A 20,104-nucleotide genomic window follows, 5' to 3' on the forward strand; every position below is an offset into this window, starting at 1 on the left:
AGATTGCCATTATTCTCTCCTAACAGAGAAGTGGTGTTTGTGCTGAAACACGTAGAGTTGGGCGGGATTGTAGATTTGGGTATTATGTCCATAGTTTGTTTTCACACAATATAATTACTAAGGGTGTAGCATAGAAAGGACAAGAGGATGGCAAAAAGCAAAGACTGTGACGATCTAAGATGGTGCTGTAATGAGTGTTCTTGTAAATACGACCCGAGCCCACTGCCCCTGATCCCAACACAGTTCTTAAGGCGGTGCAGAAAAACGTTGCGGTCAATAGCTCACTCAGATGAAGCAGGATTAAGACTCACTCAGAGCCAGAGTTAAAGGCAATCAGTAAGTCATTATTTACCTCTGTTAGTGCACTTTCAGTGGAATGATACGGCCTAGAGTGAACTGGAGGAGCTCTACGAGGCTATTAGTGGTAATTGGTAAATTGGACTGCAAGTACTCCGGCAAGAAAAAGGAGATTTGAATTGGATGTTTGTTTGGTTTCTCGGGGAGAAAGGGCATCTTTGACAGCAGGCAATACATCGCCAGAAGAAAGTAAGACGATAACATAAATTTAAAAAAATTTAAAAAACCCTCCTGATAGAGATAATAGATCTATTAAAGCAGGGGCCTGCTACTGTTGGCACGTGTGCCACCACTGGCACACTGTAGCATAAGTAATGGCACACTAGAGTTTTTTTGCAAGTGCAGGGTTTCCCAAAGATTCATTACTTTGTGGCGACCCGCCACCATGACAACATCTGGCATCACGTACTGATTTCCTATTTTTTGGGCTGGAGCACTCTAGGGCTGTCACTTGAAACTGTAAGCAGCAAGCAGAAGATTTTTTTTTTGGTAGTTCATGTGCTGTGCAGTTTACTTCTGGGGATGTTTTGGTCCCCAGAGTTTGAGATAGAGTGACTTTCACTATTCTTTGGTACAAGAAGGTGTGGCACAGGAAGGAAGAGAGACTCTGCACTCTGAGATAACATGATCTTCTCTCTTCTGCTTAGAAGTGGTGCATTTACAGCTCACAAGAACTTGATACAACACAGTCTCTGGCTTTTGTCTGACATCTAAGTGTCAGCAAAAACTGCTGTTGCACCTGATCTGACCTGACCTGACCTGATCTGTTATTAGCGTCATTAGCTTGTTTACTGAATGGCGCTGTCACACTGAATGTCCAGCTGAGCCCATTCAGACTTTAAAACTTTATAAGGAAAAAAAAGAATAATTGAATATTTGTATTTGCTGGCAAAATCTGATTTGACTGATATAATCGGGTACAGCCCAGAGCTTTCATTGAGAGCCTGTTTGGAATATACAGTTGAGTTAATGATCTGGGCACAGATGAAACAGGAAACTGTTTGATAAAGCGTTACCGGGACACAGACAGGTGTTCTACAGCAGGCCGATATCCTGACTTCTCTCACCTTGACAGTGCTGCCTGAGATGAGTATATTCTCCTCGTTGATGTAGAGGTAGACATGAGAGATGGTGGTGAGGTTGGGTGTGCTCCATTTATCAAAGTTAGCGATGAGCTGGAAGGAGAGGTCGGGCAGCTTGTGACAGTTTGTGGACAAGACGAAGGAGCAGGAGGCCGGGAGCCGCAGCGACGCCCCGTCAAAGGTCCTGAACACCCCGCCACCAGACGCCACGCAGTGCTGGGAGCGGCGTGCAAAGCAGCCACGCACTCCATACCGCAGGGTGCACTCTTCTTCTGCCTTACAGCGCCTCGGGTCGCACTGGATCAGGTTTCGTCCAATGCACTGGCAGCGTTTGGTGCAGTCACTGTTCCAAAACAGCTGCTTGGGCTGAATAAAAAAAGAAATGCTGTTAAAATTAAAATTGATTATGGATTTTTTTTAAAGGTAAAATTCTGTTGCAAACATTCCCAAGTTCCAGTGTTTCCGTTGAGAAGATTTGCTTCTTTTGTTCTTTTGTCTTATTCAATAGTAATTAGAATATTTTTAGGTTTTGGATAACTGACGAGGAAAAGAGCCAATGAAATGACATCAACTCAGCCTGTAGAAAATTGTGATGGGTATTTTTTCTATATTTTCCACCACTTTCAATCAAATAAATAATCAACAGACCGGTCTATACTGAAAAAAATCCTAAATTTCAGCCCTATTCAAACAAGTCTGAATTCTGATGCAACTTGGATTTGCAACTTTAAAGACTGAATCCAAAATCTTTCCTTTGTTTTTTTTTGTTCTTCCATACTTTTTTTTTAATGTTTCATTAATATTATATTTTAACAGCCCTGCAGTAAAATCCAAGTCTCATTTAACCAGTTGTAGCAGGATTTCACAAGCACATGCATTTTTGTTAAAACCGTACAATTTAAAAAAACTTCTACATAAACAGTCTCATGCACAAATAAGAAGCAAACCTGTGCAATCATGTGCATTTAAACTCTGCAGAAATGCATGTGTTTTTTAGGAAGTACTGAGCATATGATTGGACACATGAGAATTGGACAGTACTGCATGAGTTGTGTGAGAGTTTGTTAACGGATGTTTTGATATAGTTTTGCTATTGTTAAACACAGTCCCCTTTTACTCCAATGAATAAAGATTTTCTCAAATTTTGGATACTTTTTCAACCATGGAAGCATAATAAAAACAAAGTTTTTGTCACAAATTCAGTAGTGGTGAAGTATTCCTTTTAAAGTGCCTGTTTCCAGCTTTAGGGGGTCTTGGATGTGTCTATCGTAACCACGGAAATGGACAATATTTCCAGACTTCTTCTCAGACTTTTCTCCAACTTTTTCATTTTCAAAACATCACACAGATAAAGATTCACAACATCTTCATCATTGTTTTCAATTCTAAGTTGGTATTGTGCAAATGCAAGACACTGAAAGACAAAAACCAGACAAAAACCTAACCTCAGATTTGTTCAGGGTGAAAAAGGTTTAACTGCAGATTTGTAATGCCAGCCTGAGTTAATGTTCTCTTTTGGCTGCATATGTCACTGAGTTTATTCCATGTGGTGGTGGATGTGAGACTGACCTCGTAGTACTTGCCGTCAGTGTAGCAGCCGCAGTTCTGCGGCAGGATGCAGCTCTTGCCGTTGAGCACGTAGCCCTGGTCACACTGGCAGCCCTCCACGCAGTCCTGGCTGCAGTCCCTCTGGCCGCGGGCTGGGGCGCACTGGGGCGGGCAGACCGACACACAACTGGAGTAATGGCTGTTTGGTGGACAGCTCTGGACTGGGAGCAGGCAGGTTGGCAAAGATATTAGCTAACAACTGCATCGACTGCATTGTGCACACAGGACAGTTTCCTGTATAAAGAGGTGTTGGTGTTTCAGAGGTAAATATTTGTGGACACATGTCGACTGGAGGGTCCACTGTGGCAGCTGTTTAAAGGAATAGTTCAACATTTTGATGATGAGAAGACTAATATTAATCTATCACTTCCCTGTTAATTATAGACCTCAAGTCAAGGCATGTTTAGCCTAGCTTAGCATAAAGACTGGAGGCTTGCCTGCTCACCACCTCTGAAGCTCACTAATTATTGCATTTGTTTACACAAATATAAATGTATCTTTTTTGGTCATTTTGTGTTGCTTTGTAGTAATTTTGTGTCTCTTTGTAGTCATTTTGGTCTCTCTGAGGTCATTTTGTGTAACTGAGGTAATTCTGTGTCTTATTTACAGAATTTTGTGCATTATTTGGGGTAATTACATTTTGTTTTTGGTTGTCTTATGTCACTCTGTAGTAATTTTGTGCAACTTTGTCTCTTTGAAGTTCCTTTGCATCTGGTTGTAGTCATTTTGAGTCTCTTCCTGGTTGGTACATGCTAATCTGACATCTAACATTCTGCAGGTGAGGGTCATGGGTCCCTTTGGGCCCCTGGGCCTGCTCCTGGTTGGCCTGTTCAGTCAACAGAGACCATGTCCTTGTTACTGTGAATTATCAACAGATCTTACTGTCTACAGTTTTCACCAGAACTACTTTTCACCAAGAAATAAGTCCCTATTAAAGCTGCTGACAGTGTGTGTTCAGAGTGACACAGACATTTTTCAGAGAAAGATATCTTAAAATCTGGACAAGAAAAAAATGTAACATGACTTATGTTAAACGAGGGGGGACCTTTGCACCTCTGCACACATAATAATATTAATAATAACAATAACATAACACAGTGAAGTACACAGTGAAATTAAGGTGAGCCCAGACTTGCACTCACCACATGGCGTGTCGCTCCTCCAGCCGGTAACAGGCACTCCTTGGGTCTGACAGGTGCCTGCATAAATCTGCAGCCAGTTACAGATTGTATCCTGTGCTCCTTGGTCCAAACAGGTGTCCTGCAGGCAGCTTTGATAAAAGAACGCTGGCGCCACCTTGCTGTGACAACGTGCAAACACACCTCCTCGATCCACAATGAGCCCGCACAGCCTCACTGCCTCGGGCTCCACAAACACATACAGTCCATCTCCGATGTGGAAACGAATGCGTGTGTTGACTTGATTCTCCCCGTTGTCGGAGTCCATGTTCATGTTGCCATCGGCCACCATAAGAGGGGCGTCATTTAGCACGCTGGTCTCTCCCAGGCCACAGCGTGGGCAGGAGTCTCCGCAGCCAACCTGGCAGAAGGTGTCTCTCTCTGCCCAGGCCATGCCCCAGTCGGTGGTGGTCAGGGTGGGTGGGGATAAAGGCATGCCCTGGCAGAGGCCGCAGGAGCTGTTGTAGAGGTCGCGGGGCAGAGTCAGCAGGAGGAGTGTGTTCCAGTCAAAGGCCACTTTCAGGCCAAAATCGGTCTCCAGAATGAGCTGCATGCCCCAGGTGAAGACGTTGACCTTCCCCGGGCCCAGCTTCAGAGGAAGGTACAGACGCTCCTTATTCACCTGAGTGAGGAGAGATTTGACAAAAAAAAAAATTAAAAAAATCATTCCTGTTCTGTAATCATGTCAGCCTCATACAAAAATGTAAATATCTTTCTTGTTTTTTGCATTTATATGAAAATGATGACTTGTTTAACTGTCAGGAAAACATATTGCCCAATATCAGGCCCTCAAATAATAATTCTTATATGAGTGGAATAGATTAAACTGGTAGATGGACTCTACAAGGTGGAAAATTTTGAGCAAAGGTACTCTTATAACTATGTGAGTGATCGAGATTTATCTGACAAACCTTCAACACATAAAGAGAACTTTATGACTAATATGTTTTATGATTTTTCTAACAAAAAACAAAACAAAAAAATTATAAAGATTATTTTGAGTATCTAGTAAAAGTCAATTGTTTGGTACAGGGGACATTAAATTGAGACACACCCAACGTTTACTAACGTTTACACATACTACCCAACCTGTTATGATACAAGGCTGGTTGGAAAGTATCCCTTTGACTGTTACTCTAGGTTTCGCATCAGATGGCTCACACAGATTCCTACAGAAGCATTTTTAGCACCAAGTTTCCAATCCAACTGAGCTGCATGTTTTCAAAGTATGCGGGGAAATCCAGGTGATTAAGACTCACTGAAAAGAGCTTCTATGCGTTTCTCATATAATCTTATTGTATAAGTGAGAAAGAGACAGAAACAGGGAGTATGAGAACAAATGTGTGTGTGAGCGTCGGGTTATGTGTGTCATTTCTGTTCCTCCTCAGATCTTTTGGTCGGTTTGTGAACCCGGTCCAAATGTCGCTCAGGGTCGGGGTTTTGTCTGAGCCAAATCCAGCCTGATAAAAGATGCCCATTGAAATTAGATCCACCTTAAGCCAATCAAAGAGGAATTCACTCTCTGCCTGGTTATTCAATCGGCTTGATTAGAAATAAAATGTCCTCACAAATACAACAAGTATGACCTTCAGGGGTCAGGAAAAAAAGTGGTGTTAAGATAGAAATATTGATGTTATAAGCTGGGTCAAAGCTTATTCCATATTACAGATAATTCCAAATATGAACACAGTATATAATAATGGCTTTTGTTTCATTTTCTCTTCATGCACTCACCGTGACAGTGTTTTTGTAGCTTCGAGACACTTCAATCTCATACTCGTAGACCTCCAATACAAAGCCCCTCACCCAAATTGCCTGGCCTGTGTCCCTTTCTTCATTACGAGCTGCCAATTTAAAATGAGGAAAAGCTCCACTGATGGTCGCAGGGTCCCTGTTGTCTCTCCCACAGTTTGTTGTGGCCATCCTAAGAGTACAAGAGCTCTGCAGCTCAAATGGGATGCCACCAAAAGGCAGAAAGTGTCCATAACCGGCTGCCACACACAGGGCCTCAGTACGCGGCTGGCAGAAATACAGGCCTTCATTCTCCTGGCAGTACTCCTCAGGGTGACAGGGTGCGAGCTGACAGTATACACTGTTGTCGGAGCCATTGCAGTAGCAGCGCTCCTGGCACTCCCAGTCCGTCCAGAAAGTCTGATTAGTGGCCAGCTGGCGCCCGTGGCTTATACAGCCGCAATCACTGCGTGCCACACACAGGCCGTCGCGAAGCGCAAAGCCTTCCTCGCACTGACACCCCTCCTGGCACGGGAGAGGGCAGGGCTCTTCGGGTTCATCTAAGTTGGCACAGGTCAGAGGGCAGGCGGTGGTGCACTCATCGAAATGGCTGTTTGGTGGACAGGGAAGAGCTGAAACAGAAGAACAAGGTAAGAGGAGGCAAGGCAAAACTGCCAAACCTATACAAGTTTTTAAGCTCACCCTTTGGCAGCAGAGTACACAGCTTGGACCCACCACTGTTTTAAAGGATTCCAGTGGTGACCAAGGTAATGGCAAAAGAAAATGTCTAATATGTTCTCAAACCACTCCTGCGATGTAATCCACCACCTGAGAGTCAGTTCATATGCTCAGCATGTCTTTTTACACTTTTTAATCGTTTTTTAGTCAAAATATTACTAAATACTAGGGCTCTACCTGAATCAGTTGAATCAGTTTTGGTTGTTCAATACCAATATTCAACAATTTGTTTTTTTTTGTTTTTTTTACATTTATAGTTTTAAAGCTTGAAAGAGGCTCAGGGGGACATTCACTGTGACAATGGCATTCACATAACAGCACTGACAATGAATGATAAAAGGATAAAAAATAATAATAAATAAATAGATAAAAGCCAGATACTGCATCATATTTAGTTGTTGTGAGCTGTAAATTCACCACTTCTAACTAGAAGATATTGCCTCTGTGCATGTCCGCAGCTCTTTGTTCCAAAGATTGCAGCAAAATCTGGGGACCAAAACTTCCCCAGATGTACTACACATTATGCTGACGAGCAAAAAACAAACAAATCGAAATTAACTGCTCCACTTGAAGCAAACTCAGTCAACTGAGGGTCTCTGACTGATTATCTAAATCTCCGACTTTCAAGGGGCAGCCCCAGTAAAGACATAGCCCCATCAGCTCTTTACCTTAGTCAGACGAAAAATTTCTTATGTTGATAGCTTAGGACAAATAGAAGCAGGCCGAGTGACAAATGGAAGCAGTGAATTAAATCATATTTTGGCTTAAATATGACTGTGGGAGCTAAGGCTGCATATTGGTACCACACGTTTAAGGTATCAAACAAAGTAGCCCAACATTAAGTAGTATCACAGCATCTCCACTTCCAAACAATACTTGCATTTCATCTTTTTTGTATCCAGATCTTTAAAAAAGGACTATCTGTATGGTCGTACTCACAGCCAATCACTGTAACCATTCTTCGATTTAATGTAACGTGATTGGCCCACTTCCGCAGCAGCTACAACCCAAACAGTCACACTAAAACATTGCCACTAAAACATTTGAAACTGTGACTATACAACACACTTGTGGTGCTTGTTTGTATTTTATGAAACTGAATGCTTCCATTCACAAGGTGAGTATCAAACAAATTAGAAGAAAAAGCAATCAAAGGAAGTGCTCTATTGATATCAGAATCACTTTAAAGGTACTTGTGTTGATAACAGTATCACAACAGAATCTGTCTAAATGTTGTGAATCCAGGCCGAGTACAGCTTCAGTCTGCAAAGCCTTTCAAACCTACAAGGCGTGACTAATAAAACAGGTTTTCAGTGGAGTAAACCTTTGAAGAAGAGGTAAAAAAAAAAGGAGTGCAACACTTTAGAGCAGTAGCGGAGTGGAACTTAGCAGGAATACTGACAGATGTTTTTGCCTTACACTTGTCAAACACAGGGATGACTAATTACTTCATTAATTGCTACACTGCATTTTAATAATTGCTGGTACAGAGTCATCATCATTGTTATTAGTTCCACCTGTGCTTTTCCTGCTTTGATAAATGCTGCTGTGAAACAGGTCCATGAATCTGATTTATCTGGGAATAATAAATGAAAGAGTACTCTAATGGTAGCGAGGAAGATTAAGGTGAAAGGGACCCTTCACTCCCAAATCAAAAACACATTTTTCCTCGTAGCTGTAGTACAATTTATCAGTCTAGATTGTTTTGGTGAGAGTTGCAGAGTGTTGAAGATATCAGCCGAAGAGATGTCTGCCTTTTCTTGAACCAAAACAATACATTAGAAAAACAATACATCAATGTCTCTTTTCAGAAATCATGACCTGCTTTCTCAACATAATCCACAGACCTTGCTGCAAGCAGTTTCATAAAGGAATTATTTTCTTTTCTCCAAAGTACACCCGCAAACTTTGGCACTGTGCAGAAGGACGCATGCTTCAATCATGGACGTTAAGCTACTGCTAGCCAACATTACAGCTCAGCCAAGGAGGACATCATTAATGTTTACATCTCAGGAGCCTCTAATCCAATGTATTTTTTTGATGCTTTGAGCACCAAAAGCTGAGTGCTATTTAGTTCCAATATATTGGAGAGAAGACAAACGACTCTGCGGCTGATATCTCCAACACTCTGCAATTTTTTCAGGTTGAACTGTCCCTTAAAGCTTTATCCAAAAATCAAAATGACATGTAAAGTAAAACTTGGGGTTTTAGCAAGGAGTAAATGACAGAGGCTGTAGAGGAAGTTAAATATACAGAAACAGGACAGGAGGGAAACTACTTGCCAGGAAATACCTTCCACCAAATTCAAAGAACACTTGTTCCATGTTGCAACAACTATATTTTACTTATTTATATATTAATATTTATAATGTGTTATATGGTAAAGTTCTAACATTGTAAGACAGGTTTATGAATGTTTGAAGATTATCATTATTTTTGTTTTATATTTTAGCAAAGCCACACAGACTATATCTTTAATTCTCACTCTGGGTGTGATGCTGCACAACCAAAATCGAGCTTGTTCATTTCAAATAAAGATAAATCAACTCACGGCAGTTGGTGGCACTCCTCCAGGAAGCGAGGCCTACTTGAGCATCCTGGCAGGCAGTGGCGTACGCCTGCAGTGAAGAGCACAGGGCTGAACGATTCCCTTCCCTCACGCACATGTTATACAAGCAGTTCCTGAAGAATGGAGAGGGGTTGACCACTGCATGACATGCCAGAAATGAACTATTCCCCGGGTCATTGATGTTGCCACACATCCAAGGACTCTGGTAGAGACGCAAGTCTGTGCACATTCGATACAGGTCATCGCAATCACCATTACAGGTGAGGTCATCAGCGATGGACCGCCAGCCCTCTGTGAACTGTTCAGTAGACTCCGCCAGGCGTCCATTTGGAAGGCGAAGGTCATCGGTGGCATTGCTGTTGAAGACGCCACACAGACCACAGGTAACGTTGTAGAAAAGGGTGGAGAGAGAGATGTTTAGGTATCCCTGGCGAGTGTACTGGACACGAAGAAGACCACGGGACTCCACCACTGTTGCATTGCCTGGTGCTCTGTAGATCATCATTGTCTCCATCGGATGGACGTATGGGAGCGCCACTGGTTCACCATTCACCTGGGACAGAAAAGGGAGTCATCACAATTGTTCTGCCTCTACATTTGGTAAATTAGTGTCCCCTGCTTGGCCTTTTATTTTCTCAATTGCTCAATTGATCCTTATCCTATAATACAGAGCCACAGCAGCCAGGTGGAGTTTATAATGTTGCATCTAATTTGATTATGCATCTTACTTATTGTATTCTGCATCTTACTTATTGTATTCTGCATCTTACTTATTGTATTCTATTCATGTTTATTTTCTTCATTTTCACTCCTAGTCATATTGTACAGGCGAGTGCTGCCCAACAATGCACTTGGAGCTTGAAAGCTAAATCCTGACTCCTGTTTTCATTTGAATGGAGTTTGACTTATTGTTGAAATGTGTAACTATGCACACACGCAAGGAGGGCAGTAGAAAAATAGGTACGCAACAGCTGAAAATAGAACGCTGTTGAGAAAATACTAACCTTTACAATATCAAAATCTATCCCTCCCATCTGTGCTTCCAGGTTAGCCACTGTAACTACCACTGGTCTTTTCCAAGTGGGGCCTTTGTTCACCAGCCGCCTGCCAATCTTCACCTCCACCATCGAGCCATTAGCTGGCACTGGACCACACAGCTTCAGCAGGTAGTACGAGCTGTCATCTGGAAACAGCAGGAACGTGCCATCAAAGGAGGATGTCACTGAGTTCTGGGTGATTGAGCACACTCCCTCCCTCCGAGGGTAGCAACCCAGCAAGCCCACCTCCGCCACACACACCTCGCCCTCCCTGCATGACTCGTTGTAGCAGGAGACTTCCCCAGCAAGTCCGCAAGTGCAGCGGAGGGAACATTCGCCTTCCTCGCCACTGGGGCCAATCCAGAAAGTGTGATTAAGGGGGTAATAGAGGCCGTTATGTTCACAGCCGCAGTCTTCACGCTGTACACAACGGCTGCCGCTAAGAACATAGCCCTGATCACACTGGCAGCCCTCAGTGCAAGGGTGAGCACAATACAAGGGAGCGGTGAGGTCCGAGCAGGAGGCTGGGCAGGCACTTGTGCACACTTGGTAATGGCTGAACTCTGGACATGACAAAGCTAAAAACCAGTAAGAGAGAAGAAACAATGTCAGATGACACTAGTAGATTAATGTAAGAAGAATTTGTGCAAAAAGAATCAAACTGAACCTCACCGCAGAAGGTGCGAGATCTCCAGGGTCGTATCGTGACACCAAGGGCCTGGCAGGCCAGAGCATAGGCCTGGATGGCTTGACAGAGTGTGGTGATATTATCCCTGTTGCTGCACATGTCATACACACAGCTATACACAAAGGCTGTGGGGTCCACTACAGCCCTACAGTCCCTAAACGGCCCATCGGTTTTGTTTATGAGACCACAGTAGTCTGAGCGAAAGTAGAAAGCTTCTGTAACAGGGTCACACACGCTGCAGTTCTGGGCACAGCCATCTGTACACCTCCAGTCTGTGTCCTCTGCTCGCCAGCTGCCCCCTAACTCCACCACGCTTTCTGCTAAAGAGCCGTCGGGAAGCACTGGATCATCGGCGGGGTCGTCGTTGTAGTTGCCACAAAGGCCACAAGTGTTGTTGAAGAAGGAGCTGGGTAGGGAGATGGATGCATAGTGTTGGCCGTCATAAGTTACCAAGAGTCCAAAGTCTGTTTCTAAAGCAATGGAAACCCCAGACTGGTATACCCTGATAGCACCAAGCTGGAGTTGGACCGGTAGAGTCTTCATCAAGCCGTCCACCTATTGAGAGGCACAGAGGGAAAACTTAATATAATGTCAATATATGACAATTAAAACACTTCCTCTCTCTTTGTCATTATAAAACTCCCAAAACTTTTACTCTGGATCATCAAGTTGGAGCCTGTTCTCATTAAAAGTTTCAAATACCACTGCTTTTTCAAGCTCTTCTGCCTGTGATATCAATGCCAAAGGCAACCGCTAGCTCTCTATGAGATGCACCAGGCTTTCAGCTAACTCAATTGTAAACCCTTCTGCTGCAATTTGACACTAAGAGCAACTGATGTAATATAAAGAGCACCATCAGTTTCTATTTAAAAATTGGACAAGGCAGGAATGAGACAGCTTTGGAAATGTTGGAAGGCATATTTTGTATTTTTTTGAGCTACTTAGCAGTTGCTAAGGCGAGAGTAGAGGAGCCATGTGTGTCACTATGAGGACCTGAGAATGGAAACAGGTTGCAGCCAACTTGCACTGGATATTCTGAGAAAATCCAGGTTGATGCATCCAGAAAGTAATAATGCCCAAATCACTCTTCCAAGGTGGTCAAGAAGAATTTCAAAAGCAAAGCGTGAGTGCAGCCACCCGAATCAACACTTAATCATCAGTCAAACCAAGAAACACACAAATAAAATATTGAGGTAATTCCTATTATAAAGAAGTCCACAGATTCTCACCTGGACTGTACCAAAACTGCCTTTGGGTAATGTGACTCGTTGACCGTACACCTCCACTGTCACATCTCTAAGCCAAGAAACAGAAGCCACCCCGCGATTCTCATTTTTGGCCTCAACGCTGAAGAACGGCAGCCCCGCCATTTCCCAGCAGGGCCGAGCCAGCAGGTAGGAGCAGGTTCCCTGGAAGTGATAGAGGAAGCCATCGAAGGTGTGGTAATGAGGGTCGCCAAAGACCACACATGTACTGGTGCGTGTCGGCTGGCAGTAAAAGGCCCCCTCCTGCTGCTCACAGGTCTCCAGCTGCCCACACGGAGCCTCTTGGCACTGCACGTTGTTGTCAATGTCCAGGCACCGGCATCGCTGTGAACACTGGTCAGACAGCCAGAAGATTTCCCCTCGTCTGTAAAAACGCCCTGAAGAGGACGCAGAAAAGAGAAGAGATATTTACAAGTAAAGTTCTGCATAGGAGAAAGCCGGATTGACATAATTAGTTTGAACTTGCCATTGTAGCTGCAGCCATTGGCAGGATCGATCAGTTCAGTGTCAATGCGGAAGAACCAGCGCCCAGGGACATTTACATTGGTTGTCTGTTCAATGTTTACGACATCATTTGACCGTGATCCTGGCAGGTTGAAGAAGTGACCAATGTCTCCACCGTTGAAACCTGACTGAAAAGGGGAGAGGTGTGAGGGACGTGAGGTGAAATGTTTATCATATTATGTCTTTTATATAAAAGGATAATCATATGAATGAAATGAGCTCTGGGACATTGTGAGAATACCTGAGCTGTCGTCCCACCCAGTCCTGTTAAAGGATCTCCACCGCTGGCAGTTCCTGTGCTCCACGTGATTTCTCCGTAGTTGAACATACTGAAGAACGCCACGCCATCTGAGATTAGTACAGTTTGGAATGTGTTCACCTTTTAATCAAACAAGAGGGTTAAAATAGTTTTAAAAAGAGAAAAACAGACATAAAAAAAGAAGAATACCATAAAGCCATAAATACCACAAACCATGGAAATTAATGTTGAAAGACTACATGTGTAGTTAGCATCTGCCTCAGATTAATAATAATATAGTCACTGAAATGCCATGAAAACAACAGTTGTTACTTAAATGTTTAAAAAACAAAGCTGTCCCAGTTTCAACTCAAAATATACACATTTCTGGAAATGCATAATACCATCTAAATGCTTTCTGGGCCAGTCTTGTTTTTAGCCTTTTTAGCAGGAGGAAACAGTTAAACACAGATTCCAACCACACCGAAGCATTAGCAACTTAGTATGTTATTTCTGAGAATAACAAACCTTAATAATATATAACAATTGGAAAACCATTACCACTGTGGTTGGTATGCTTTAAAAAATAAAGATACTGAGCTAAAGACCATGTGTATTTTTGTACTTTGAATGAAATTCATAGGCTACGTTCACATTGAAGGGTTTAATGCTCGATTCCAGGTAGGCAAAAGTCATAGCTACTATTATTATTATTATTATTATAGCTCTTTTAGCAAATATTTCTGGTAATTCTTGAGAGAGAAAATTTATAATTTTATGATGACGAGGGTTAAATTCAAATATATTGGTTTCTCGCAACAAGGCTACCACAGCAGGACTCAAAATGTAGGCAAGCTATCCCAGTCATAAAGAAAAAACATCTACAACTGTATGGAAAAAAACACATATTAATTCTGATGTGTCCGTTCATACAGAGGTTGCACGGCCAGTGATCGAAAAGGTATTGGATTTAGGACCACACTTGAAAGCGGCCCAGATTTGATTGACAAAAATTGTATTTCTGTGATTTGAGTCACGAGCTTAAAATGGAAACGTAGCCATCAGTTTCTATTTGAAAATTGGACAAGTCAGGAATGAGACAGCTTTGGAAATATTGGAAGGCATATTTTTTGTATTTTTTTTAATCTACTTAGCAGTTGCTAAGCTAGGCTAAACACTGACATTGTGTGGAAATTATGTGAAAAAACAATTTCAGGGTTCAGACTTTACCGGGGTTGTCTGGCTTCCTCCATAGAAAGTGACTTGGTGCCATGTTGCAATAAAGACCCATGCAGCTGTGAAGGTCGGCATGTTTTTGAAGTACTTCCGGACATCTTGTGTCGCCCTCTCCAGTATCTCCGGTTCGGTGGACTCTCGGTAGTACACATCTCCACGGATACCGTTGTGCACATCTGCCCAAAGCGGAGCAATGAAAGATCTGCTGTCACTCAGGGGAAAAGCCTCCGGCGTGAACTGGCTAACCTGCACGTTGAAGGAGATCACACCATTGTTGTTGACCTGTGGACAAAGGGGACAAGTTTTATTATAACATCATGAATGACAACAGATAAAATAAATTGTTTTAATTGTGACAGATTACTCAATCAAAGTCAATAATAAGAGTTTGAGAGCTTTGATGAAACCTTACATAGATGGAACGGTATGGGACATTGAAGAAAATGAATGGAATAAGCAAAGTGATTTCAGCAGAACTCCCATCATCCATCTTTGGGGTCTCTAGATCCCTATGGCCGAGTCCATATGGATACAGGATATCCTGAGTACTAGCTAAAAAGAGAATCATGGATAAGAGCTCATTAAAAGGACTTTTCTTGACCCAAAAAGTCAAAAGAATTGATGCAGAAGACTCCTCATACCTCCCGTCTGTACTAAGATGCTGAAGAGGTGGAGCAGAATGACTGGACAGCCTGGCCTGACCATTCTAATAAAAAAAACACGAGATCATATTGTCAGTGTGACTGATTTACTCATTACCACTTCCAAAGCAACCTTGTCTGAGCAATCGTTACATTATCTGTCTTGCATTGACCTTAATGGAAGTGGAAATGCAGGCAGACATGAGTCATAGGACAACTTCTCATAAACAAGGCCGTTAGACAAAAGTGGAGAGGAGGGAGAACCATCAAGCCAACGTCACGTTACTTCTTTAAGATCAGGCTCCCAGGTCTCCCCTGAGGAGCCGTGAAAAGGCCCTATTATGCATGCCAGAACAATGTGTCAGGATCACATTTGCCTTACAGTCCCATGTGAGCCGACAACAGTGGACTGCGGGCCTCTCTGTGCCTTGGTTCCCTGCAGCTGACCGAACTAGCCCGCTCTGCTCCAGTGTCTCTGTGTCTGAAGCCGCAAGGCTGCTCAGGACCTCATTACCACTTATGTTTGGGATCCATCCATGCCTTGTTGGCTAGAGGGAGAGAAGCGTAAACACTAGGGCACTAATGGCTTTAAGTGAGTAGGTTTGAATTGCTGGGGTCCTTGCAGTGGCCCTTTGGGGCTGTTCAGTATCTGGCTTGGCAAGCTTCCCATTGGCAAAGTTGAACATACAGCCAAGTTGGCAGATTTTCCTATCACCATATAGCATTTGAACTTAATTGTTTAATGAAAAATGAAACTTTTAAAGGTACTCTTTGTACTTTCAGTGAATTTAATGAGCTTATACATCACTGCCAACTTTACCCACAAGCTTTAACTTGTCCCCTCTGAATATCATAGCTCTTGTGCTATGATATGCCTTTCTTTATCTGCATTATCCTCTGTGAGTGTTATTTTGGACTTGTGAAACTGTCGCAATGTGAAGTCCCCACCAATCTAATGCATGTTGTGGTACTTGCAGAGGACATGAGCTAGACCCACAAGTGTAACTTTGGTACAACAACTGTTGATTCGTCACAAGATTTAGTTTGCTGATTTTTAGGCGAGAATGCAAATGTTAGGAACTGTGTCCACCAAAGAATTTTATCTTCAGGACAGTGTATTACTTAATTTTTTGCAATGGGAGCACCACGTATTTTTTATACATGGTTGATTTATCAAAATGATGTCTACTGAAAAATTTGTTCAGACATTTTCAGGATGTGATATGGACCGCCTAGACAGACAGTTAGCTATTACCCTCTCAATATTTGCAATACCGGTAAGTTATCAGCAGCACTGATTGTGGTGTTTTTGACATAAAATAATTTGTTTCTAATGATTAACTTTAGCTTCCTCGTCAAAATCAACTTAATTGTTGCTGACTACAGTTTACGTTTTTTATTTGACAGTTTACATTGTACAATAGGGCTGTCTCGCATGTAGCCTACATATAAAATACATTTTCCTCATACTGTGCTGAAACACATACGTTCACCCTTTGAGCAAAACACTTTGTTCAGGTGTCTGTCTCTTTAAGACCCCTCCCGATAAAGCCCAGTCTGCTCTCATTGGTCTGTGATTGCGGGTCTACCATATCTTGACATCTCTGCACCATCACTGCTGCCAGGGAGTGACGGTAACTGAGTATAACAACAATTACTACCATTAAGAAATCACTAATAAAAGGTTTTAAACCTAAATCCTCACAACCAAACATGTTCCTGCAGAAAGATGATCTGAAACAAAATTACATGTTACCTTGATGTTAGCATGTAGCTACATGTAGCAGTATACGCAATGTAAATGAGCGCAGCAGTGTGCCTGGAGCTGATGACCATATAAAGAAATCTGTCGTGTGGTGATACCAGCCTGTCACAAAAGTAGGAAAAAAAAGTTGGAAACTATTTATAACTTAGTGAAGTGTGAAGTTTTTGCTAACAGGGATTACTTTGTCATAAGTTTACCTCATTATTTGAATCTTTGGCTATGTTAAATATGAATTTCCAACATTATAATAATATATAAATATGAAAGAAAGTAAGACAATAACATCAATTTTCATTTTCTCATCTATACAAAGCGAGGGTAAGAGGTGTTATCTGTCTAGCTGTACTGTAGGTTGATGCCATTGAAATTTTCGAAAAAGCTAGTGAGAGGATCTGTAAATTGAGATTGTTTTATTTAACACTGGTGTGTAGTTGTGTAGAAGTGTAACTCCTAGGCATGGTAATGTCTGTACGAAAAGTATTTGTTTTAAATACCAACCAATGAAATTAAGAAAACTACTTGCTTTATTATTTAAGAATTGGACTTTGATTTCATTTTGGAATATATAAATATGGACACTTTGACTGTCCTGCATGCAAAACTGCTGATAAAGGAGTTATCTGAGGTCGATTGGAAACTTCACTCAAATCACCTCTAATGTGTAAATCTATTCAGCTTGACGTTAAATTGTGTTCAGGTGTGCCAAGCTTAGTGAGCACTGCTGAGAGAGGTCTGCTCTAATGTCATCAGCCTCTCATCAAACATTGTCAACAAAAAGATTACCACAATTGCTCTTTTGACTCCTGTAGCTCACCATCTTATCTGCCTGGTATTAACTCCGAACCTTTTAGCAGGGTAATTAAGATAAAGTCCCCGGGACTTAAAAGATGAACAAGACACTTTAACATGTTTATCTCTGGGGTCACACTCAAAGAGAGACTTCTCTAACTGCATCAGGTAAGCCACATGCTTAATCTAAAGTTAATTTACTCACTGAAATATACTTATTTAATTTACTTTTCTTGTATTATAAATGATGCTGTTATATGTTAAAAGTGAAGAGATGACGTGCATTTACATTTTCTATTTTAAAGGTCTTAATACTAACATTAGCAGAAATATTCCTGGTTGGTTCCCAACCTGGGGTTTGTGACCCAAAAGTGGGTCCCAAGATACATTTGAAGGGTCACAAGATGATTGAAGAGGAAACTGTCAAACCAAAATGATTTCTGGTACACATTTGGGTTTAATTTTGTGACTTTGCTAAATTTCTGTGTAGCATTTTCTTGTGAAATATTAGTAACCTTTACCTCTTCAGGTTTCTAAAATCCTTACAATTAAATAAATCAAGAAAAAGCAATGATTTTTTTGGTTGAGCTGCCCATAACTCATACTTTGCCCATAACCTGTGATGGGGGAGTCAGACATAGACTTTGCTTCCTTTTAAGGTGTTAGTGACCTCTTAAAATTAAGCAACAAACATTTAGGAACATCTGTAATAGCTATCAGCAATTCTGTTAGACCATGAACAAATATTGACATCACCAACAACAGTCTGTTGAGCATATAATGTCTCCTAAACAGATCATGAATGACCCAAAATACCTAACATTTTAGCAAAACGTCTATATTTCAAGCATTAAAAATTGAAAGGCTTTTTGAGGACAGTTGCTTTTGCCGCACAGTTATGGCATGAAAAGAAAAACTACAGAGTATAGGGGGAGATGATGTACTCACCTGCCTTCAGAGGATGGACATCTAGCACCTCAATAGTCTGACCTGGCAAGCTCCTTACAGCAGCGTCCCATCCAGCAGAGGACCATCCACAGAGTGCTGGTGGTGGGGATGGAGAGAGTGAAATGAGGCAGTTAAGTGGACAAGGGTGAAAAGAGAAGAGTTTGTGTAGAGGAAGTGGATGTCCTGATAGAAGAGCACCAATTCCAGCTCTGCAGGATGACCAGCAGAAGCAGCAACAATCCAAAAAAGGTTTGGCTGTTTAAATAATGATGTCCTTACAGGAGAAAAGTGGAGATTAAAAAGCACCTGCTGAAGCTGTGCCTAGAGAAGCAGGTGCAAACTTTACCTGGGATACTGTTCAACTTAATCTGAGATCAGTGTTTGGGGACGGGGGCAGGTGGGGAGGAGAGGGAAGCTGAGGGGAGGGACAGCATAGGAATCTGAGGAAGAGAGAGGGAGTGGAAACAGAGCAATATGTAAGAAACGGAGTGGGGAGGTCAGAGATGGGGAAATGATGGAGAGCGAAGTGGAAAAACCTAGGAGAAAAACTGCTTGGAGACATGTTTTAAATGCAGGCGAAAAAGGAATGTGTTGCACAAAGAGAGGCTCTCATGCAGGATGAATGTCAAGGCTTTTGGGCTGGATCTGTCATTTACACCTGCAAAGCGCCAAATGATGATAAAATATGTCTTTGGTGAAATTTGGGGAAAACACTGCAGCCTTTATTTTGTGGAACAATGACGTTTACATACCAAGGCCTCAGCAGCGTTTAAAGACATTAGGTGGTAATTTCGCTAAAAATGGACAGTGCATTTTTCCCCCTTAATATTAATTGTTTGGCAAGTCCTTTGCAGGTGTAAAATGGAGATTCTGCCTTTGGATAAGGCCTCATTTGTGGTAAAGACTCTGCCAGAGTTCACTCAGTGCAGTTCGGGCAGCTTCACCCAAGCACACAAACTCGCCAAAGTAGTACAGTATCACTCTGGGGCATTTATGGACAAAAAACAGAAACACACATACAGTCTGAAACCTTGCTTTTCAAGCTTGGTGGTAGGTAGAGTTACAGAATTAACATCAGTCACTTTGGATACTCTGTGTACCCCCTTTTTTTAATTAGGACCAGCCTCATTTACAAGGTTACACAAGACACTTCATCTCCATAGATGCTGGAGAGATAGCGAGGAGAAATCTCAGGTGGATCCACACTGATAGGGGTCTGGGAAGGAGAGGGCAGTCAGTTGGGTCTTTGTTGCAGAAGGACAGTGGAAGTAATTGGAGAGGCAGGGAGCAAGATGTGTGAAAGGCTCCAGGACTGAGGGCAGGCCCCGGGCTCCCATTAAGCAGCACCAAGGCTCTCTGCGGAGGCTTCTTTTATACCTCCCACGTCTTGTTGTGTAAATGGACACATACTCTTAAGCAACCTGTGAAAGAAAGCATCGCACAAAGAGGGAGAAAAAAATCAACAGTTACAGGTGACCTACTGGGCTGAGGGAGCCTCTTGATGTCGAGTATGTGTTTTGGGAAATGTCGCGGATGGAGAAGTGGGAAGGACCGAGATGGGCTGATAAACGGATTTCTCGCACTGTTGCTTTCCCTTTCACTGACACCCACAACAACTCATTAGGAAAAGAAAACATAAAAGGAAATGATAAAGCCCCTATTTTCTTCTCAATACTTGGATGGCCAACTTAAAGCAACGTTACCTTGAAATCATGTTTAAATGTTTTTCT

General features: G+C 42.3%; 1 protein-coding gene across 1 annotated transcript in view; it reads right to left on the reverse strand.

Annotated features, from left to right (window-relative positions):
• The window catches only part of tecta (tectorin alpha), a 29,328-nt gene extending 10,804 nt beyond the window's left edge, over positions 1-18,524 (reverse strand). Inside the window, exons 1-14 of the mRNA XM_042498898.2 lie at positions 18,375-18,524; positions 14,873-14,937; positions 14,644-14,783; positions 14,226-14,513; positions 12,999-13,136; positions 12,720-12,885; positions 12,218-12,630; positions 10,973-11,543; positions 10,268-10,878; positions 9,246-9,816; positions 5,960-6,588; positions 4,190-4,847; positions 3,009-3,208; positions 1,425-1,805 (exon numbers count right to left, since the gene is read on the reverse strand). Coding sequence (XP_042354832.2) covers positions 1,425-1,805; positions 3,009-3,208; positions 4,190-4,847; positions 5,960-6,588; positions 9,246-9,816; positions 10,268-10,878; positions 10,973-11,543; positions 12,218-12,630; positions 12,720-12,885; positions 12,999-13,136; positions 14,226-14,513; positions 14,644-14,783; positions 14,873-14,936 — 4,830 coding nt within the window. The 5' untranslated portion in view covers position 14,937; positions 18,375-18,524. The remainder of the gene's footprint in view (positions 1-1,424; positions 1,806-3,008; positions 3,209-4,189; positions 4,848-5,959; positions 6,589-9,245; positions 9,817-10,267; positions 10,879-10,972; positions 11,544-12,217; positions 12,631-12,719; positions 12,886-12,998; positions 13,137-14,225; positions 14,514-14,643; positions 14,784-14,872; positions 14,938-18,374) is intronic.
• Between the last annotated feature and the right edge of the window lie 1,580 nt (positions 18,525-20,104).

Source organism: Plectropomus leopardus, chromosome 15 (genome assembly GCF_026936395.1).
Source record: "Plectropomus leopardus strain MGB_pleo_1.0 chromosome 15, ASM2693639v1, whole genome shotgun sequence".
NCBI lineage: Eukaryota > Metazoa > Chordata > Actinopteri > Perciformes > Serranidae > Plectropomus > Plectropomus leopardus.